Source organism: Ictidomys tridecemlineatus, chromosome 9, assembly GCF_052094955.1.
Source record: "Ictidomys tridecemlineatus isolate mIctTri1 chromosome 9, mIctTri1.hap1, whole genome shotgun sequence".
NCBI classification, from domain to species: Eukaryota; Metazoa; Chordata; class Mammalia; order Rodentia; family Sciuridae; genus Ictidomys; species Ictidomys tridecemlineatus.
This window is the reverse complement of record NC_135485.1, coordinates 114,231,359-114,255,928: the sequence shown is the minus strand read 5'-3', so window position 1 is coordinate 114,255,928 and position 24,570 is coordinate 114,231,359. Positions and strand designations below refer to the sequence as shown.

Sequence of the window (24,570 nt, the reverse complement as noted above, 5' to 3'; positions counted from 1 at the left end):
AATCAGATTACAGCAGAATATGAATTGTAATCACCAAGGAGATGAGGTTCAGTGAGAACAAAGGGGTCATATGTCATAATTCTGAAGAACTTCAACCTTAAGGTAATAACTAAAGAAACTCAGCAAAGGAAACTGAGGAGTGACTCAATAAATGTTAGTTTTCCAGGAAATACGGTGACTGAATAATCAAAGGAAATAAGTATTTAAGTTGGAGGGGATGGAGAGAAATTTCACACAGTGAAGGGAAATCAAGTAATGTAAGGACTGAAAGTAGTCCATTGGGTCTAGCTGCAAGAAGGCTAATACTGACATTGGCAAGAGTAGCTTCCCAGAAGTGGTAAATCAAAGTGTAATGTAAGCAATAGAACACTGAGCATGAAAGTTTGCATATAGTTAAGAGTCCAACTTTATTTGGAGGTTGGATGTTGATGTCCAGTTTTCCCCACACTAATTGATGCAGAGAATTGAATTATGTTGACACTCATGATGAAATCATTAGAATATGTATATGAGACTTCATTTCTTAAATCTCTATTCTATGTCTTCATGCCTGTACCATACTATTTTGATTACTGTGGTCTTGTCATAAGTTTTAAAATAAGGAAAATGAGGCCTTCATCTTTGTCCTTCTTTTTCAGGGTTGTTTGAACTATTCAGCATTCCTTGATATGCCACATCAATTTATGATGTTTTTTCTATGATACAAAAATGCCACTGATATATTGTTAGAGACTGTGTTGAGTCAGTAGATTAAGTATTATTGACATCTTAATATTACATCTTGCAAATATATTTAAAATCTATCATATTTGCAACTTCTTTCTTTATAACTTCAGAAATGATTACAAATAAAAAATTATGAATATCTTTTGTTAATAAAATGGCTATTCACTGATTATATCTTAAACTGATAGATTAATGTAATAAGCTTCACAAGTTTTCAACAAGAAAAATTAGGCAGTTGCACCAAGAAAATATTTTAGATGAAATATAAATAAAATATAACTTACATTTTACAGTCAAATATGCTTCTACTCTTACTTCTAGTAGAATCCGATTTATGAATTTACTTGCTTATATTACTGACAGGTCCAGAATCAGTTAATAAATTAACAGCTTGATTTGTTAAAAATTCTACCACTATCATAAGCTCATGACAAATACAAGTTTTTGAGGCTGTTAAAGTATAATCCTGTTCTTTAATTGATAGATGTTGTATGCATATTACAAGCAAGAGCATTAAACTGTATGGTCAGGAACAATCACTCTGTAGTAAATCACTCTGCCGAATTCTCTGGGTGATAACATTTTCTTAAAACCATCTCCAACTAACTTAAATGTATTTTTTCACAAATTTCTGGCAATGAATTATCTATTCAATTCCCATGGATAGATAAGTTTCACCAAGTGTATTGAAATTTTTCTTCCTTAAATACACATCTTATTATTTTCCCAATTATCGTTGTTCTGGTCCTCAAGACTTACCACCTGGTCTGCTCACAGTCAATAGCATTCTTGTGAATGTTTATAAAACAGTTCTTCAAGTGTTGAAGATGGTGCATTTTTAAGAGTAATCTCTAGAATTTAACAGTATCTGTAGTATAAAGGTCCTTACCATAAACCAATTCAAGTTATCAACAATTCCTAAAGATAATTATGAGCATTCAATGATCTGGTAGATCAAATCTGAGTCTTATTCATTCATTATAATGTAGAGTTTTATTCTCTGATTTATTATAAAATGGTAACAATAGTGATATGCCACTGTCCATAATTTTATGTCTATATATTTATGAAAATGTGCTGAATGATGAAGGCAAAATTACATCAAATTCCACTATGTATACAAATATTCATATATCACAACCTGGAACCAAAAGTAATTTTATGTTTGAGAGGTCACAGAGGAATTCAACCAACTTTATCTGTGGTCTCATAATCATTGAAATTAATAATTACCAACTTAGTGTAGGTCATTCTCAGCACTGTGAAATCTTGCTTTGGTTAAAGTAAAAATAAAAATCTAATATTATTTGTTCATTAAGGTCTTTCAGTTCTAACCCACTAACAATTTTAGAACTATATTATTCTCCAAAATTGAGAATACTTTATTAACTGATACTTTGTTTCTATTGTGATGGTTACAAATAGTAGAAAAATTTTAATACTCTAGGGTGTTAGTATTGAGTAGCTGACTATGCATGGTAAACACTTGTAATCCTCGAAGCTCTGGAGGCTGAGGCAGGATGATTGCAAGTTCAAAGCCAGCCTCAGCATAAGTGAGGTGCTAAGCAACTCATTGAGACCCTGTCTCTAAATAAAATACAAAATAGGGCTGGGGATGTGGCTCAGTTGTGGAGTGCCCCTTAATTCAATTTTCAGTACCTGCTCCCTCAAAAAAGATAAAAGGCCATGTAATACAAAGTGTAAAATAAATATTAGAAATAGGAAATCCCAGACTCATTTTATTGGATTTAGCATCATGAATGAATAATTGCTGGAGAGAATAAAAAAAACACTGAGTTATAAAGTTAAAAAATATAAACATATTTTTTAACTTTATAACTGGCCTCTGGGGATAAATTTAATTAAAACTGATAAATCTCACCACTTACATACGCTACCTAAACACCTCAAAAATCCTAACATTTGAGAACGATAGTAACTTGAGGAGTTAAATTTACAATTGAAAATTTTAAAAAATTGTTTACACATTTTAAAAACAGATTAATGTGACAGAATAATCTCATATAAAAAGGTATTGTTGGAACTATTAATTTTGTACATCTATAGCTACATATAAAAATGTTCTGCAACTTAGATATAAATACCAGGAGAATGATGCTAATATAAAGTATTTTTCAAACACAATATTAAGATAAAACTGTTTAATTGCAGTGTGGGGTGGTAACAGTGGATATTTATAGGCTGTGGTGTATATGTATATATCACTTTCTCCTGTTGCTTAAATATAGTTAAAAGGTGTAAAAATATTTAATTATGCATTTTATTATAGTGTCAACTTGACTAAAAAGGGCAGGAAATGCTTCTTCACTTTTAGTGAAACTTCACAAAAAGAATACCCTTTATGTAAGAAATGTGTCAAAAAATCTCTGTCAGTATAGCAATAAAATAAACACCTAATCACATAACAAAATGTCTTCATATATTCCAGCGAAAATGCAACAATTATAAAAAAAAAACTAGTTGTCATCTATGTGGTTTTCAGAATGTTAATATGAATAGTTTTTTTCATAAGAGATGTTTCTATCAATATTAATGATGTCAATAGTAGTATGAATTGTTTAGATACTACCCAACAAAATCACTGGTTCAGACATTTGTTTGCTCATCTAATATAGTTGGATGTTTTTTAAATATTCACCTTAAGTAGTAAATAAATAAATAATTGTCACTTTAAATTTTAAGATTTTTTTTTACAACCATAGCACATAAACTTCACAAAAGATTAGTCAGGAAATGTTTTCATTATCATACCAAGCTATCATAGAACATATAAAAATTATTTCTATTCTAATTGTTACAGAATATTTTGGGAAATGATGAGAAGGCCATTATTTTTTTTAATATAAAATTTGATATTCAAAATTGTTACCATATAATTTATTTAGATATCTGTTTCATAAGTCTAGCAAACTTGTTAGTAGATTACTGATACTAACTTTGATTTTTTTTTTTTAGGATTTTAAAATGTTTACACTCTAAAGAATCTCATTGGGAAGTTGTCTGCTGTTTAACAAATCTCTTTAAACTTTTCTCCTAAATGTTCCTTAAATCCACACCCTATTATTTACCCAGTTACCATTGTTCCATTTCTCAAAACTTACCATTTCATAAACTCAGAGTTAGTAGTGCTCTGTTGAATGTATAAACAGTTTATAAAAAAAACCCTGGTTTTTTGAATTTGGGAAATGGTGTGTTTGGTAGGAAGTGATCAATATTTTTTTTAAATATCTATTTTTTAGTTGTATTTGGTCACAATACCTTTATTTTACTTATGTATTTTTATGTGTTGCTGAGGATTGAACCCAGGATCTCGCAAGTGTGAGATGAGTGCTCAACCACTGAGCCACAACCCCAGCCCCTGTATCTTTTACATTATCTGTACTGTAAAGTTTCCCACCATAGACCAATTGGAGTTACTAAAGTGACGTCAATTTGATAGAAAAACACCAGAAAATTTAATCATGAACCCCAAAATGCCACTGATTCATTCCACTGATCTGCTGCTTCTCTGCTTCCCATCTTGTTTCTAAACTCAGCTCTGCAACCATATTTCTGAGTTTAAATCTGAGAACTCCATATTGCTGGTAGTGTCTTGCCTGTTACAGGGGTCCTCTCAGTTTCCAGGATTAGATTCCTGAAGTTTCAAGATCAAACTATTTCCTTCCTTCCAAGTCTCTTTTGCTACATTCTATTTTGCATGTCCATCTCTTTCAATCCCTCAAAAGTTTGCCATTTCCCATCTTCCTTCTTTGATGATATCTTCTCCTTATCAGAAAAAGCTACTGGTGCCTCTGACTTTGTTCTCAAGGACTCCCATTCAAACATCATCCTTATTCCATTCCATTTAGAGGATGGTTCTTTTTTCATTGTTTCATGGTATTTTGGTACATCCCTTTTATCTTATGCTGTATTATTTTGAAATTGCCTTTTACTGTTTAATTTCCTGCAGTTAATATGAGAAACTGCCCTTAATCCATCTTTATATTTGTGGTAGCTTTGATATTGTCATAAGAACATAAATGTTGAGTGTGAAATTAATAATTGTGAATAGAACCATTAATTCAAATGTGAAAAAAATGAGCAACTGGATCATTGCATAGCTGATAAAAATTATACTATAAGATACATAAATGTATTGCATTTATTTTTCTTCATCTTTTCAATCTCTTCTTTCTATTCTTCTTCCTTTTCATTTCTTCCCCATTCCTTCCACTCTGCCTTATCTTTCAATTTTCTAATTTTTTATTTGAAAATATTTCTTTTGGACTATACAAGTGCAATATAGCATATATTAAATGCCTACTATTCTTGTTTATTCAATAAAGCATTATATTAGTGATTACTTAACATTCAGAGAAAGAGAATAATCTTTTGATGTTCTCTAGGCAGTACTTATAAAATGCATATTCTCTCAATGTGATTTATAATCTGTAACTTCTGTAATGCTTTAAGCATCATAGATATTTTTCCTAAGATTGATTTGGCCATCAATAACAAGCATTTATGTACATTGCTTAAATAATCAGTATTGAGTTTACTTCAAGTTTCTTTCTTTTTGTAGAAATAATTTTCGTATAAAAAATATTTTACAATGAGCCCATTGTAGGTGATATATTGTACTTGATGCCTTGGTAAATCAGTCAACAGCACTTCATGTGGTGGATGCCTTGTTTTCATTTTTGTTAAGATTTTTATTTAATTTCTAACCATTTGAAAAAGTCATTACCTACATATGTAACAAATATTCATTAAAATTTTAAGATAAATATTTTTATTGTGCTATGGGAAATTATCATTTCAAAATTAATTAAGAATGATAGCAATGGAAGATTATAATAAAAATTCACTTACATTTTCAACAGACTTTAAAAGAGAAAGTGTAAAATAGAATTTCCTTAACAGAATTTCCTTTATTATTTATTGAGTAAAATAGAGTAAATATCAAAACATTAAGTATTATCAGATTGTCCAATTCATATACTTTAAATATTTAATAATCAAATTCATCACTTGCATAAAAATATCAGGTTTATCTGGGTGTGGTAGGGCATACCTATAATCCCAGCAGTTTGGGGGCATATGAATTAGTGGTTGAGTATCCCATACCCTCCCAGCCAAAAAAGATGGACATGCACTCTCAATTTAATCTGCTACTTCATAAGATGTTACAAAAATTTTTGTTACTTTTTAAAAATTTATGTATGTCAGCAGAATGCATTACAATTCTTATTACCCATATACAGCACAATTTTTCATATCTCTGGTTGTATACAAAGTTTATTCACACCAATTCATGTCTTCATACATGTACTCTGGATAATGATCATCACATTCCACCATCATTAAAAACCCCATGCCCCTTCCCTTCCCCTCCAAGCCCTCTGCCCTATCTAGAGTTTGTCTATTCCTCCCATGCTCCCACTTCCTATCCCACCATGAATCAGCCTCCTTATATCAGAGAAAATATTGGCATTTGGTTTTTTTGGGATTGGCTAACCTCACTTAGCATCATCTTCTCTAACTCCATTCTTTTACCTGCAAATGCTATGACTTCATTCTCTTTTATTGCTGAGTAATATTCCACTGTGTATATATGCCACATTTTTTTTATCCATTCATCTACTGAAGGGCATCATTAGCTATTGTGAATTGTGCTGCTATAAACATTGATGTGGCAGTATCCCTGTAGTATGTTGATTTTAAGTCCTTTAGGTATAGACCAAGGAGAGGGATCGCTAGGTCAAATGGTGGTTCCATTCCCAGGTTACCAAGGAATCTCCATACTGCTTTCCATAATGGCTTCACCAATTTGCAGTCCCACCAGCAATGCATGAGCATACATTTTTTTCCTCCACATCCTCACCAACACTTATTGTTATTTGTCTTCATAATAGCTGTCATTCTGACTGGAATGACATGATATCTTTGAGTAGTTTTGATTTGCATTTCTCGAGTTGCTACAGATGATGAACATTTTTTCATATATTTGTTGATTGATTGTATATTCTCTTCTGAGAAGTATCTGTTCAGGTCCCTGTCCCATTTATTGATTGAGTTATTTGGTTTTTTGGTGCTTAGTTTTTCAGTTATCTATATATCCTAAAGATTATATATCTGATGTATGAGGGATAAAAATTTGCTCCCAGGATGTAGGCTCTCTGCTCACCTCACAGATAGTTTCTTTTGCTGAGCAGAAACTTTTTAGTTTGAATCCATCCCATTTATTGATTCTTGGTTTTAATTATTGCACTATAGGAGTCTTATTAAGGAATTTGGGGCCTAATCCCCCTTGATAAAGATTAGAGCCTACTTTTTCTTCTTAGATGGATCTCTGGTTTAATTCGTAGGTACTTGATCCACTTTGTGTTAAGTTTGTGTGTGGTGAGAGATAGAGGTTTAATTTCATTTTGTTGCATATGGATTTCCAGTTTTCCCAGCACAATTTGTTGAAGCTGCTATCTTTTCTCCAATGCATGTTTTTAGCACCTTTGTCTAATATGGGATAATTGTAATTTTGTGGGTTAGTCTCTGTGTCCTCTATTCTGTATCATTGATCTACCAGTCTGTTTTGCTGCCAATACCATGCTGTTTTTATTACTTACACTCTGTAGTATAGCTTAAGATCTGGTATTGTGATGCCACATGTTTCACCCTTCTTGCTAAATATTGCTTTAGCTACTCTGGGTCTCTTAATTTTCCAGATGAATTTCATGATTGCTTTTTCTATTTCTATGAGAAATGTCATTTGAATTTTGATTGGAATTGCCTAAATCTGTATAGTGCTTTTGGAAGTATGGTCATTTTGATAATATTAATTCTGCCTATCCAAGAGGAAGGTATATTTTTCCATCTTCTAAGGTCTTCTTTGAATTCTTTCTTTAGGGTTCTGTGATTTTCATTATATAGATCTTTCGTTAACTTGATTCCTAATGATTTTATTTTATTTTTTGAGGCCATTACAAATGGGGTAGTTTTCTTCATTTCACTTTCTGTGGATTTGTCACTGATATACAGAAATGCATTTGATTTATGAATGTTGATTTTATATCCTGCTACTTTGCTGAATTCTTTTACTAATTCTAGAAGTTTTCTGGTGGAACTTTTAGGGTCTTCTAGGTATAGAATCTATCATCAGCAATTAGTGCCAATTTGAGTTCTTCTTTTCTTATGTGTATCCCTTTAATTTCTTTCATCTGTCTGATTGCTAGGGCCAGTGTTTCAAGAACTATGTTATATAGAAGTGGTGAAAGAGGGCATCCTTATCTTGTTCCAAGTTTTAGAGGGAATGCCTTCAATCTTTTCTCCTTTTAGAATTATGTTGACCTGGGGCTTAGCATAGATAGTGTTTATAATATTGAGATATGTTACTGTTATCCTTAATTTTTCTAGTGTTTTGAACATGAGGGGTGCTGTATTTTGTCAAATGTTTTTTCTACATCTATTGAGATGATCATATGATTCTTATCTTTAAGTCTGTTGATGTGATTAATTACTTTTATTGATTTCTGTATGTTGAACCAACTGTGCATCCCTGGGAGGAATCCCACTTGATGGTACTATATGTTCTGTTAGATATGTTTTTGTATTCGATTTGCCAGAATTTTATTGAGAATTTTTGCATCTATGTTCATTAGAGGTATTGATCTGTAGTTTTCTTTTATTTATTTATTTATTTTTTTTGGCCAGGGTTTTGAATCAGGGTGATATTGGCCTCATAGAATGAGTTTGGAAGTGCTCCCACTTTTCTATTTCCTGAAATAAATTGAAGAGTATGGTAATAGTTCATCTTTAAAGTTCTTGTAGAACTCGTCTGTGTTATCTGATCTTGGGCTTTTCTTGGTTGATAGACTTATGATGGTGTTCTATTTCATTGCTTGAAATTGATCTGTTTAAATTGTGTATATCATCTTGATTTAATTTGGGAAAAATATGCGACTCTAGAAATTTGTTGATGCCTTTGTTATTTTCTATTTTTTTGGAGTACAAGTTTTCATATATTTTTCAATATAATTTCTAAATATCTTCTGTATTTCTGAAGTGTCTATTGTGACACTTACTTTTTCATCATGTATGTTAGTAATTTTAGTTTTCTTTCTCCTTCTCTTCATTAGCATGGCTAAGGGTCTGACAAATTTATTTATTTTTTCAAAGAACCAACCGTTTGTTTTGTCAATTTTTTCAATTGTTTCTTTTCTTTCAATTTCTTTGATTTCAGCTCTGATTTTAATTATTTCCTGTCTTCTACTTCTTTTGTTGTTGATTTGTTCTTCTTTTATTAGGGCTTTGAGATGTAATGCATTTATTTGTTGACTTTTTCTTCTTTTAAGTAATGATCTCCATGCAATGAACTTTCCTCTTAGAACTGCTTTCACAGTGTCCCAAAGATTTTGATATGTTGTGTCTGTGATCTCATTCACCTCTAAAAATACTTTAATCTCCTCCTTGATGTCTTCTGCAACCCATTGTTCATTCAGTAGCATATTATTTAGTCTCTAGGCATTAGAGTGGATTTTATTTCTTATTTTATTATTGATTTCTAATTTCATTCCATTATGATCTGATAGAATTCAAAGTAGTAACTCTAGTTTTTTGTATTTGCTAAGAGTTGCTTTGTGACATAGTATATGGTCTATTTTAGAGAAGGATCCATGTGCTGCTGAGAAGAAAGTGTGTTCTCTAATTGAAGGATTAAATATTCTATATATATCAATTAAGTCTAAGTTATTGATTATATTATTCATTTCTATATTTTCTTTGTCTAGCTTTTGTTTGGAAGATCTATCTATTGATAAAAGAGGTGTGTTAAAGTCACCCAAATTATTGTTTTGTGGTCTATTTGACTCTTGAACTTGAGAAGAATTTGATGAACATATATGCTCTATTGTTTGGGGCATATATATTTATAACTGTTAAGTCTTATTGATGTATGGTTCCCTTGAGCAGTATGTAGTGTCCTTATTTATCCTTTTTGATTGACTTTAGTTTGAAGTCTACTTTATTTGATATGAGGATGGAAACACCTGCTTGCTTCCACAGTCCATGTGACTGGTATAATTTTTCCCAACGCTTCACCTTCTGTCCGTGGATGTATTTTCCTATGAGTCTCTTGGAGGCAGTATATTGTTGGGTCTTTTTTTTAGGGGGGGGGGAACCCAATCTGCTAGTCTATGTCTTTTAATTGGTGATTTGGGGCCATTAACACTCAGAATTATTATTGAGATATGATTTGTATTCTCAGTCAAATATTTTTGGTATTTAACAAGACTTGGTAGATTTTCCTTTAGTATAATACCTCCCTCAGTTGGTTTTCATCATTGTTTTTTATTTCCTCTTCTTGGAATATTTTGCTGTGGATGTTCTGTAGTGCAGGCTTTCTATTTGTAAATTCTTTTAACTTTTGTTTTTCATGAAAGGTTTTTATTTCATCATCAAATATAAAGCTTAGTTTTACTGGATATAAGATTCTTGGTTGGCCTCCATTATCTTCCAGAGCTTGGTATATGCTGTTCCACGATCCTCTGAATTTGAGGGTCCAGGTTGAAATTTATATCTACTGAGATACAAATTGGTCTCACCCTATATGTGATCTCATTCCTCTCTTGTGGTATTTAAGATTCTATCCTTATTCTGTATGCTAATCATTTTCATTATAATGTGCCTTTGTATAGATCTGTTGTAGTTTTGTACATTTGGTGTCTTGTAATCCTCTTGTATTTGGTTTTTCAATTCGTTCTTCATGTTGGGAAATTTTCTGATATTATCTCATTGAGGAGATTGTTCATTCTTTGGTTTGAAACTCTGTTTCTTCCCCTGTCTCTTTTGATGTTGGCCCATAATTCTTGGTTGTTCTGTTCATGCTTTTTACTATCATCTCTGTGTGATCAACTTTATTTTCCAGATTGTATACTTTGTCTTCAATATTCTTTCTTCCAAGTTATGCTTTCTGTTGAGTTTTTATTTGGTTTATTGTATCTTTCATTTCAAGGATTTCTGACTTTTTTTTTCAGAGTCTCTGTCTCTCTCTTGAAATAATCTTTTGCTACCTGTATTTGCTCTCTTATCTTTTTGTTGGCATGATCAATTTTTGCATGTATTTGCTCATTTAGGTCATTCTTTAATTCACAAATCATTTTAATTATGAACCTTCTGAACTCCTTCTCTATCATTTCATCAACTTTGCTGTCCCTGGATTCTGTTATTATAGTATTCTGGTTTGTTAGGGGCACTTTCATCCCTTGTTTTTTCATGTTGTCTATATGTCTTCCTTTCTTGGAGCATGGATCTCAGATATTACAGTTTCTTCTCTATATTCTTATAGTAACTATGCAGATTGTCTGCCCCTCACTTTGATGTTGGGCTTCCAGACTCTGCAGGTGCCCCTCAATGTATTTTACTGCATCTAAAGGTTGTGGCAGCAATAGCCAAGGTAACTCGAGATAATAGTTAAGGTGCCCCAAGATGGAAGCAATATATTACAGAGATGGGGCTGAAAGGGTGGGCCTCACACTCCCTTTGGGATGCCTGCTCTGAGATGCAGCTGCTTCTAGGCCCTGTCTATTGTCAAAAAATTAGGGGCTGCTGTGTGGGGAAGGCTATGGTGATGATTGCAGTGTCCCAAGATGGGAGTTAGACTTAGGCTCCTAAATGTGTGGGGTGTGAACTCAGACCTACCCTGGACCTGCGTTGTCAGATCTGGGCATGGCCTTGGCTCCTGTAGTAGTCTGCTGGTCAGAAGGGGTGGTCCTGTACCAGAGGCTAGGTTCTGGAAGGTGTCTGCCCCACTAATGGATGGGTGGACTTGGGCCTCCTGTGAGCCTGGGTTCCACACAGGCTGGTGTGGGTGGTCTCTTGTTACTGGCTTTAAAATATCTATAAAAGGAACTGCCATCAAAGTAACATGCTGTGAATTCTGTAAGTGTGTTTATGTACTTGGCACACACCTTGTTGAACACTAACATAAGTGTACATATATTTATCTTCATTGTAGTCATTCTGATGTATTACAAAACATGTCAGTATTTTTAAAAGTATTACATAATTATTAGGTTATGTTGAGTGTTTATATTAATTTCTCTAGGGTTCTCAGAGGTAACAAAAGTCAGAAGCTACTTTTAGTATTTCAGAAAAAATGAATATAAAAATATTAGTCCCTGTGGCATTTAAGGTTGAACAAGTTCCCTAAATATTGTTTCACTGCTAACCTTTGGACTAAAATAACTGAAGAGTTAGAGCAACTTTACTCCCTGATTGAATAGGGTCTTGCACTAGAACACTTATATGATTGGTGCATTTTCCTTTTTTTATGTAAACTACAACAACAACAAATAAATCATTGGTTAATACAGAAAAATTATTTAAAACCTCAGAAAAATATTTTAAAACATAGTGTGTATAGGATATATGCTATTTAAAGGATTATAGATAACACAATATGATGGTATTATATATTGTATTATTGAACTATTTTTTCTGTTTTTTTTTTTCAGTTTTTGTTTTGTTTGGTTTGATTTTTTTTGGTGCTGGGAATATAACCCAGGGTCTCATGAATGTTAGGTAAGCAGTCTATCACTTACTTAAAACTCTAGAACTTTGATTTATTTTAAAAAGAAGTATCCTTTTATGTAGAATAACTATTTATATTGCATAGAGAAAGCCTGAGAATATATGGATAATACATTATTACACTATATATTACATTATAATATAATACTTATATTATCACATGGCTATGTGCATGTGATAATAAAAGTATTATAGTATACTTTTTGAAAGTGGTAGAGATAAAAGATTGCTTTAATGAGGGAGGAGATCAGTAGCAGCTTAAAAAGCAATGAAACAATATCTATATTTTAAATTTTATGCAACTGTGTTTTTAAGTATTATCTTCGATTTCAATTTGTTTAAAAGTATTAAAATTTCTTAAACATGTATGATCTCATATATTGAAAAAGTTTTGAATTTATATTTAATAATAATATTAATCCCTGAAAGATCACTGGGCAGAAAAAGTTCTCATTAAAAAAAAAACTTATAACTGAAAAATGTAAACAAAATGCATTCTCCCAGAAAAACCAGGAGAAGACGACTAAGAAAATTAGTATAAACATGACATATTATATTCAAGTGGTTTTTAAATTGTTAAGAAATAATTGTTCATTAAAAATTAAACTCCTTTAGTAGAAATGTCTTTTGGAAATTTGAGATACGTCAAAATAAATCTAAAAAGAAGATGCAGTATTTGTCTTTTTATATGACATATTCCACTTAGCATAGTGATCTCAAATTCCAAAGTCAATTAGAATACATAATATAATTTTTAAAGCCTGAGAAAAGTGATGGGGAGGGGGAATGGAGTGAAATGGATAAAGGATATCAAAACACAGTTATATAGAAATAATAAGTTCCAGTGTTCTACAACACAATAGGGTAACTATAGTTAACAAAAATCTACTATATAGGTTTTAAATAACAAAAAGAGAGGAGCTTAAAGTCTCCAAACATAAAGTAATGATAATTACTTTGTAATTACCAATTAATGAAAACATTAATTACCCTGTTTGATCAGGACATATATTTACATGTATTGAAATATTGTACTGTGTCATAAAAAAGTACAATTATTTAATGTGTGTTTTTTAAAATGTTTAAAGAAAAAGAAATGTTAGTTACCCTGATTTCATCATTGCACACTGTATACAATGTATCAATTACTAACTTTGTACACATACATTTGTAAAATTAAATTTTTTAATTAAACAAAATAAAGCTAAATCTTTATGCCACACTATAGCAATTGTAATTCCCAAAGAGATCAGTTGGAGGCAACAGTGTAGCTGGTGTCCTGTATAGTACAGCCAAGAAACAGCGGTTGCTGGGGAAATAGAAACAAGACCACATGGCAATTAAGTGGCTTACACATTTTGGCAGGAAGATGCCATCCAGATAGAATCAGGACCACACAATAGGGCTATGCAAGATTCAGTTCAAGGAGTCTTTGAGTAATTGATATAAAGAACATGGGGTTATTAAAGCCAAAGTAACCATGATTTACAAAAAATGATTTAAGAGTCTGAAAACAAAAGCCTAAGGCAGATCATACTGCAGAATATTATGCTATGAGCAGTAGGAAGTAGATTAAGTCAGATGCACTATTATGACTGACAAGACATGTTACAGTGCAGAAAACAAGAGTGATTGGTCGATTCCCAGTTTATTGTTTTTATTTCAATTTTACTTTGAGTCAGAAAAAATACCTACTCTATATTTGTTTGACAAAAGAGCAAGTACATTAAGAACTAAATATAAATGTTTCACTGGAAATAAAAGAGAAGCTGAAATGTCTAATCATATTTCCTTTTAGAATTATATATAATTAGATCAGTAGGCAGAATTTGCCATTGAAAGATCAGTGTGTGGAGAATGCCAGTGGCTATAGGTTTAATGAGAACTGTAGGGGCAGAACTGTGACAGCAGATAAAGGTCATTTTAACAATGGAAAGTCAGAGACTATGCAGAGGACAGAGGACGGGGCCATCTCAAATGGAAAGAATCTAACACTTTTCTTCTTTCTTAAATTTTGGTACTGCCTCTCTTGCTCCCTTTCTATTAACAGTTAGTGTATAAAATTATTTTGTTTCAAACCAAGAAATTATTCTTTTGTAATGCATGTTTGTAGGCTGGACCTCAGCAATTATTTTGAACAGTCTTTTCTCACAGAGCAGCAGTAACAAAGTGGAAACTACCCACAGGCCAATGGTGCAAATGGTACTGTGGTGTTTATCAAAATGGTCAGGCAATTTTTATAGACTCTTAACATAGTAAGTTATAATCAGAAGACAAAATGTGTATTATTAGTTATATAATCCAATTCTGTAGTATAAGAATTATTCCTTAAATTTTTCAGTTAATTAAAGTTACTGCAGGTTTTCACATTGCAAAGATCTGTGTCTGGGGTATTTTGTAAGTACTGTTTTGACATCTAACATAATCTAACATGTTTCACAAATCAGAGAGAGCTTAGAATTTTTCATGGTTCTTGCAGTTGTATGTATGTGTTTTGTCTTTCAGGGATAATATATGAGCACTGTCCCCACAGACTAGTTTACTTGTCCTGATAAACTCTGTTGTTAAATATGGTAAAGATTTGTAAAAGTGAAAAATCATAATGTATACATTCATAAATTACAACAAATTGAAGATGTGTGAAATCACTTGCAGTTAAATGAATTTAAAAAAAAAAAAAGAAGTTATCAGCACCAGAGATGACCTTCTCCTACTGTGTTGTTTCTACTCTGTCCTCTTTTCTTCTCCCTCAAAGGTTATGATCATATAAAATTATAAGACTATACATGAGGTTTAGTTGTTTTAAATTTTATCTAAATAACTCATAACTTGATGGACACCTATATATACTGCTTCATCCAAAATTATTGTTCCTTTGATTGTGTCACATCCAGACTCCCAAACAGCATCATTTTTGGTACTACACTTACATTTCTACTAAAAGTGCTAATGGCCAAAGTTATCAATGACTTCCTCAATGGAAAATTCAATAGCCAAGAAAAAGTATATATTTTTGTCGTAGACTCAGCTATGGAAAATGCTGGTCCATTGTTCCCTATTGAAACTTCCTGATAGTGTATACTCTTTTGACTTTCTTCCTACAAATCTATGTAATTTTCAATTTAAATCCCTGCTAAATCCTGAATGGTGTTCCCTCCTGTCCAAATTTCCTATGTTGAAGCATTAAACCCTCAGTGTGACTACAAGTGTAGCAAGGTCCTGTAAGGAGCTAATTAAAGTTAAATGAGAACATAAGGGTGGTTCCTAATCCGATAGGAATAGTGTCCTTATGAAAAAAGACACCAGAGGGCTTTCTCTCCCTCTCTACCACCTCAGGATACAATAAAAAGGCAGCCATTTATTGAGAACCTGGAAAGACAGCCCTTGGAAGAGACTTAAGGTTAACTTCCCTCTCCCCTATCCTCTCTTTTTAGATGCCCCAGCCTTAGGAACTGTGACAAACAAATCTCTGTTGTATCTTCCAACTAGTCTAGAATATTTTGTCTTAGCAGACCCAACTACGCTTTTCCTCATTTCTTCTCTCTTTACATTCTCACTTTGAGGAACACAATTCAATTTGTAGCTTTGTACCCCATATTGCCTACCCAGGTCTCCTACTTGAGTTTTGGGCCACAATATTCTCCAGTCAGATCTTTCTCTTTAATATGCCAGTATGTGCACATTTACTTCAATGCCTTTCCCAAACCGTTTTTTTTTTGTGTGTCTTTATAATGAATAGCAACGCTGTTCAGTTTAATATGCAAACTAGGAAATCAGGCAATACTCTTGATTTAACCCTCTTTCTAACATCTACATCTAACCACTCACCAATTCAAAATGATTGATCTTATTAAATGTTTTACAGATATGGCCACCTCCTGCTATTTTTGCTATCTCTGCATTAGATTTGGCCCCATCACCTTTAACCTTTAATGGAAGTATTCTTAATTTTGCTCACTAAAACCTGCTATTTTTCTCAAGAAGATTTATTCATCCACTAATGATCTAATATCAATGAAGGTTAATGTAATATTCATTTCTTATTGCTCTGCTTATTACATGGTTCCAATAAGTAACATTTTAGTATAGAAATTATGATTTCCTAGAAAAAATGGATTTCTTTTTTTATAATGTGATTATCAAATCTATATTCTACTAAGAAGTGTTTTATGTAAAGAGCAATGACATTTTGGATATAATTATGAATAATTATGTGATTTAAAATAACTATACCATTTTTTTTAACATTTTAGAATTTTAAAATCTCAGTTATCTCTTCTTTTTAAGAAAGGAAAGCAATAGAGCTATTATACAATTAGTATAAATACAATGTTCACAGCTGATGTATTATTCTTCCAATAACCTATTTTTGTGCTCAGTAGAAAATATATCTTCTTTTGAATTTTTCTACATATAAAGATCATTTTGAAATAATAGGGATTTACTTAGGTGTGACATTAAAAGCTGAACACTCTAAAATACTTACATGTCCTAAAGTTTACGCATCTGATCTAGGGAATTTATAACAATTTATACCAGTTTAATAGGAACTTGGGAATTTATACAAATTACCCAAACTTCTAATTCCATTTAATGTTTTGATCTAGTATCACGAAGACTTTCATTACTGAACACAGGAAATAAGGTACATAAATAGCATTTCCAAAACAAATATTCCTTATCCATATAGGTAATAATACAGTTCCTATTTATCTAAAATATCCAAGTGAAAACAATTCATTTCTAAAATCAATAATTATGCAACATCACTTCATTATCTTAATTGAGTCTCATTGCCAGAAATAAGTAAATACAGACATTTATTTGAGCATCACTTCTGAAAGGAAATTTGTCAATTTAGTGTAGTCAGGTTATCTGATCAAAAATTACTTATATTTCTCTATTGATTTAAATCAGAAATTTGGTATTTCATGCAGATAACAATTTACACAGTCCCTGATTTCATGTGGGAAAAAATAAAACACTGTTTTGCTAAAATAATTCATTTTTAATTTTGTAAAAAAAACTTTTTAATATAAGTTGTGCACACTTTACAAAAAAATTTCATGACAAAAAATGCCAGGGTGAGGGGCATGTATCACCTAACCAGAAGAATTAGTATTTCCTCTAAATATTAAAAACTGTGTCATTGACCTCACTTACTATTTATTGGATCCCATTAAATTGGTGTTCAACTTTGATAATCAAACGAAGCATGGTATGAAGTGCTTGATGTTCACCCTCAGTATTTATTTAAAATATCTTAGTAAAATTCATAAGATTTTTTAGTAAATGCCAAAAATCCTGGCAAAAGTTAAGAATAATTGACCTTTCAATGTCTATAAGAGATTATTAAATTAATGTGTCTTCTACACAAAGAATGATTATATTTTATAAAAAACCTTATTATTATAATAACATGGTGATTGTGTAATAATAAGGCTTGATTGTGCCTTTTTTACCATTAACTCTTTTCTGTTTGCAACCTATGCTTTACTTCTTTTTTTATATTATGTTAGAAAACATAATAAACTAACTCAAGAAGTCTGAATCTACTAGTAAACAACTAGTGGATTATAAAAAGTATTCTTAATCTGCCTGTGTTTATTTTGTTCTTCAGGATATTCACTTAGTGCTTTTTAAATTCTCTATGCTTCATGTTATGAATTATGTGGGAGAATGCATCATAGATGTGAAAAAATGCTTACATATTTTATTCTTAGCATACGTGTCATTTTTATCATCTGTTTGAAATTACATATTCCTAGGGGGAAAGGCACCTATCTTTTAAGCTAGGTTGACTATCACAATGCTCTATATACAAAGGTACTTACTTAATACATGATTTTTAATGGATTGCTTTTCATTATTGCTATATATTTTTGATTCATGATGTGTTAGTATATTGGAATTGGGTAGCTTTCTAAAATAATGTTCTTAAATAAAACCTGTCGCTAAACTTTACAAAATCCAAGTGTTCAGTTACAAGGGATCTTTACAGATGGAGAGAAAGAAATAGAGATGTATTTAAAATTCATATTTCAGTAAAAATACTTATTCACTAATGCAGACACAATCCACACAAGTCAAAATCCTTATATCTAAGGGGGTATTACATAGTTTACTACCTGATTTAAATAACATTGTAATACTAAAATTGGAATATAGCTTGTACTTGTTGAAACCACCAGGAATTTTGAAGTATCCCTTTTAACTGTAACATTGCTTAGAAAAATATGTCCTCTACATAACTATATGAACATTTTATGGGATTTGTCTCAATTATCCAGAAGCAAAACAAAACCCAGCAACTCATGATTGCTAATTGCCAAGTACATTTGTTACCTAACATCTCTTTATTTCTCTGAATATTGCAAATTTAACCTTTAATGTCATATATATCTTTAAAGCAATCACAAAATCATTAGAATATTCATTAAATTCATTGCATTCAGTATAATAATTTTCACAAAATTATAGTTACATTACTTTCTAATAGTTAATGAGTTTACATAAATTTTCTTGTATTTAAATCACAGATGTGGATGTGTGTGGATGTGATTCTGCAATCTGTATCTGGGGTAAAAATGGGAGTTCATAACCCACTTGAATCTAATGTATGAAATATGATATGTCAAGAGCTTTCTAATGTTTTGAACAACCAATAAAAAAACAATCACAGATTCCTATGATATCAGTGGGTTGTTTTTCTTTTATTCCTTCCTTTTTTTTTTTTCTTGTGGTACTGGTGATTAAAGTCAGGGGTACTCAACTACTAGGCTACATCGTCAGCACATTTGATTTTGAGGAGAAAGGTCTCAATAAGTTGCCCATGGTGGCCTCAACCTTGTGATTCTCCTGCCTCAGGCTTTAGGATCTATGGGATTGCAGTGGCGTGCCACCATGACCAGATTTTTGTTTCTTGTAATATTCTGCTTTACTATTTCTTTATTCAACTAATTTTTTATTATTTTGAAATTGTAAATTTTAATTTATCAGATTATGTAAATTAAAATGTACTCCTTTGTCAACATCAAATCATTTTCCAAAACATAGTATCATTTCTCCCCATGAATAATACAAAGCAGCAGCATTCTAGGCAAGATTCTTGTTTACTGATGTGGTCAGGAGTATTGTTCAAACTTTGCTGGCTATCATGAAATTAACATGTTATCCACATTTGTTATTTTTTTTTTACCGTTTCACTACTAATAACTCTGTTTTGAATAAAAATCTTTCACCAAATTTTCATTTAATACTCTTGTTGATGCTGAATAAACTCTATATCATGGAAGTTATTTCCACTTTTTGTTATAGATTTTAACTGGTTTTGTTATTGTTGTTGTTGTTGTTATTTTCAGTTATACATGACAGTAGAGTATATATTGAGATACTTAAACAAACATGAAGTACATCTTATTAGTATCCCAGTCTTGTGATTGTATATGATACGGAGATTCACTACAGGGTATTTATTATAATTCATGTATTGCCTTGGTGTGAAGTTGGAATAATACTTGAAAGATTAGATTGCTATTTTAACAAAATATGTCATAAAATAACAAAAATAATTTATCTATTTTAATAGAACTTCAAACTGGGACTGTATTTCACTTGGGGTAGTTTTTGTTGTTGTTGTTGTTTGTTTTGTTTTGTTTTGTTTTTAATGCCCCAGAAATGTCAGGCACCTGACTTTTCATATCTGCTGTTCTTGCTGCCCAATACCATTTACTAATTTTCCAAATTTCACAGCCACTTATCCTGAGGACTAAATCAATTGCTGCCCCCTCCATAATGATATCTTAATTCCCAAAACAAAAGATTATTTTCTCAACTCAATATTTTATGTAGGTCTTTCTATAACATTTAAATCCTTTTATCTTGAGTTATATTATTATATGATATATACTATAGCATTTGTATTGTATGTGTACATATTTTTTTCCTTGATAAACAATAATATTTTCTTTCTGCTCCTTTCCCTTCCTGAACATAAAAAATAATTCCAACTATTGTGCAATGATTGTGAAAAACACAGACTTCATTATTAGCTTGACAAAGGTTTGCTTATAAATTTAGCGATTTATTTCTTAATCTGTAGTTTACTTTCCTTATATAAACATAGGAGGCTCACACTGTTTTATTATTGTTATTTAAAAATATTCTAGTCTTATAAAATCCTATGAAAGGCCCAACAATTTCCTGAGTCACTGTCTTATATTCTGTCTTCTAATTTAATGCACACATGCAATTGTATTAAATTCCAAGAGCATGTTGATACCTAGTCTTAAACTTTATAACCATCAACTATTTCTCATATATTATTTTGATTATTATATTGGTATCAATATTCATAAAATATGTTTTAACAGAAACTCAAATAGAAATTCATCATGTGATAAGAAATCAATTTATATGAATTTTTAAGTGTAATAGATTAAATTTTACAATATTAGTCAACTTGATAGGCCAGATGACAAAGGCAAAATACATATACTACTTCTTTCTGCTTCTTGTCTTTTTGGAAAGATATATATGCACCCATTGTTGATGTGTAAATGTGTGTGTATGTACCTATATCTCTATCTATCTATATATCTCTATCTCTATCTATCTAGAGAGAGAGAGAGAGAGGTGGGGTGGGGAAAGGGGAAATGGAGAGAGAGATCTCATACTGATATCAGATGCTGGATTGAATTGTTTCCTGTTTAACTGTGCTTCTTTGGTGACTTTCAAATACCAACTAGCTAATTTACTTTTCTTTTTACTTTCTCTAGTATGAAGCTCCTATTTATTTGGTTTATATTTGTTTGTTTCTTAATCCTTTCTCTTTGAATTATTTTTAAAGACTAACTTGATAAGAAATCCATGTTATCCAACCTATCTTCATAACTCCTTTTCATAAAGAACACTTTAAGACAGATTTAAGCAACACAAACATGTAAATAATTCCAAATTTTTAATGTAAATATAATATTTTATTCTTATAAAAGAATGAGCAATTCTAAAGAGCAATAGATCTTCAAATGCATACAAACCAAATCTGATAATACATTTTGTTTCTAAATGCAGTTTAAAACCGACACTGTATAAATAAATTGTTTTGACATATGGTGACAATTGGTCAAGTGCTGCTCCTATTCCCAGATAATCTTGAAATCAACATTGTTTACCCAGTGTCTTAAACTGGAATCACTAAGAACTGGTGGTATCCAAGGTTATCAACTCTTTCCAACTGTTCATTTTTCAGCTACTAAGTCCCTTAGCTTTTATGTCAGTACAGCCAGAAACTTAAATTCTCTCAATTATATCACTTCTCTTAAGAAACAGCTTGTACTTTAAGATCAGGCTAACATACCATATTGTGTAAAACAACATGAAAAGGAACAAAATAAATTGAAGATTGAATCTGATACTCACGGAATGCTCTATAAAATTCTTCAAGAGCCAGGTGCTTGTCATCGTTAAAATCATCATACTTCAGTAGATCATACAAAGTACAATCAAAAAGATCCTTGCCAAGTTCTTCCTGTTTTATCACCTGACAAACAAAGTACAACCATATTTTCATATCTGTCTTGCATTTCTATAGAATTAATTATATTAATAATCACATCATAGACCATTCTAAATATGTAGTAGGGCAAATTAATCAACCTATGAAAAATCCATTATCAATTACTGGAATTTTATTTTAAACCATTTCAAAGTTTTAAAGTTAAGATGCATACTTAGAATTCTCTGTAAACTTTCTAGTATAAAAGTTTCACAGTAGGACCCAATGAATCAGAACATTTTGTATTTCACTCATTTACTTTGATGCATTTTTACTGACTCAAGGAAATACCAACACACACAAAAAAATCACACCCTGTATCTTGGTGACCTATGTCAAAATAAAACAGTGCTCTTTCTCAACAAAATAGCAAGGCAGTTTGTGCCAACTTTCTTCCTCCTATTTTTTGTGAAAACGAAGTTAGATTTTTTTTTCTCTGTATTAAACTCCTCCCCAGCTGGACCTTAAGTCATTTGGGATTGTGCATGACTCCCTTGGTCACAAAAGAGCTATTAAGCAAATGACTGTTTCCAGGAGCAAGATAGAATTAATGCACCAATTGATGATGAAAATCTATCCAAGCGTGGGTGAAGAAAATCATCAAACTGCCTTTCTATTCTGTGCTCAGTCCCATGAACTGAGGCTGTAGCTTTTTTATACTCTGCTGATTTTGACTATTGCTTGTCATATAACAGAGATTCCCCAGACTTTTCAGACATTTCTATTCATTGTGGGTAGCTGCATAGCTGTGTTCATGGTCTTTCCGTCTTTCATATTCTCCCACATAGAGGCAGTAATTCATATTACTTGAAGATGTGCATCACAATGTTTTTGTTTTGTTTTGTTTTAAAGGTGGTTCTGTGTAGTCAAAAAAAAGTTTCTGAAGTCAGTCACCTCTGTAATCAGATCATGCCAATGTCACTTAATAGCTCTCTAACTTCTGGCAAATTATTTGACATTTCCTTAATTAGAAAATGAAGGTGAAAATGACCCCCCCACCAACACACACACATACACACACACAAAAAAAATATCAAGTTTAAGACAACATACAGTAGACACTCAAAAGTGATTATTTGAAATTAAAATGAATGATTCTTTGCAGAATGAGCATCTTGAAATAACTCACTGCAGACTTCCAGACACCACTTTATGTGTGTTGTGGCTGTGCATCACAATGGGTTATGATTTCCTTGGGTAAAGCATCGCATTTCAGACATTATAATATCAATGGAAAATTACTGATGCCATTTTTCAGAAGAAGCTCTAATGGTTGTGAGACAATTTTTAACCCTTTTTGGAATACTTCCATGTTGAAAATTTGTTTACACAAGTCACATTGAGTGTGCACAAACTGTCAAGGAATCTTTGGGGAGGAGGCTCAGCATATGAGTCACTAGAGTCCCTTAAGCAGTGATTAGTACTGATAGCAGATAAACTGCTAAATAGAACCCATACAAATTGAATTCTCTATTCTTGCATATGATATTAAAATTTTATTGACTAGGCTGATACTTTCTATCTTAGAGGGGAAAAATACAAAAGGTTTTTCAGGTTTAATGCTTGTTGTAAAGAGATACTGTGGATGGTGAGTATTAAACCACATATTTGTACTTAGTCCAACTGGAAGAATTAGCAAAGCTACTAATGACTGAAGCCATCTCTCCAATAAGCCTATTGGGAAAACAAAATCCTGCTTTTCTATTTAGAAAGCAGCAGAGCTTTCAGTCATTCTCCATCTGTTATTGGTTAGATGGCAGAAAATGACTTTTCCTGGGGACTGGGAGTGGGGCCATTATATTGGATCTTACCTCACTCTGCTCTTTCTAAAGATCTGCAGTGCTGAAACTGTGGTAATAATTAGATGTAGTGATACCAGAATTTGGTCAGGTATTTTAATATTTTAGCGACCTTTATTTTCATAGTGATTTATAAATGGGGATAAAATAGGGAGTTGGGGAAAAGCTTTTCTCATTTGCTGCTTCATAGTTTTCTCTAATAGCTTATTACTCAAATTAAATTCATGCATTAAACCAAGAGAATAAACCTCTAAATTTTTCCTTGATTGGTGGATCTTGCATTGTCTAACTAGGTCTTATTCTGATCTTGATTTGATCATGATTGTATTGCTGTAGCTGGGCATACTATTTTGATGAATGTGTGCTACAGTTTGGTTCCTGAAAGTACCCCCCAAGGCCCATTATTGAAGTTTGTTCTTTAGCTTATGGTGCTATTACCAGGTAGTAGAACATTAGGAGATGGGGCTTTGTAGAAAGAAATCGGGTTATTTGGGGTGTTCCCTTGAAGTGGATAACAGTACCTTAGCCCCTAAGTGATTCCCTCTTTTGCTTCCCCACCACCATGACATGAGCAGTATTATCCTATCATGTGTTCTCTGCCTTGTAGTACTCTTCCAACAGCAATGGACCAATGGAACATGGGCTGAAACCTCTGAAACTGTGAGGCAAAATAAACTTTTCATCCTTAGGAGTTGGTTATATCAGGTGTTTGCTAGCATGATCAGAAGATAACTAACACAATGTACCCCAGAGATCATGGTCCTGGTCATTAAGCTTTGGGAAAACTATAGTGGAGCATGTCCATGCACAGACAGGAGTAATACATTCTCTCATTCATTAATATTTCAAGTGATTATTTTTGTTCATTTATCCCAAACTTGGTGAATGAAACAACTCACTTAAAAC

The 24,570-nt window shown here is 31.9% G+C and overlaps 1 protein-coding gene across 4 annotated transcripts in view; it reads right to left on the bottom strand.

Moving 5' to 3' along the window:
• The window catches only part of Fstl5 (follistatin like 5), a 757,510-nt gene that overhangs the window by 329,519 nt on the left and 403,421 nt on the right, over window positions 1-24,570 (bottom strand). For all 4 annotated transcript variants that reach the window (XM_040293119.2, XM_040293117.2, XM_040293120.2 and 1 more), the window contains exon 6: window positions 21,730-21,850. In XM_040293119.2, the coding sequence (XP_040149053.1) occupies window positions 21,730-21,850 (121 nt within the window). The remainder of the gene's footprint in view (window positions 1-21,729; window positions 21,851-24,570) is intronic.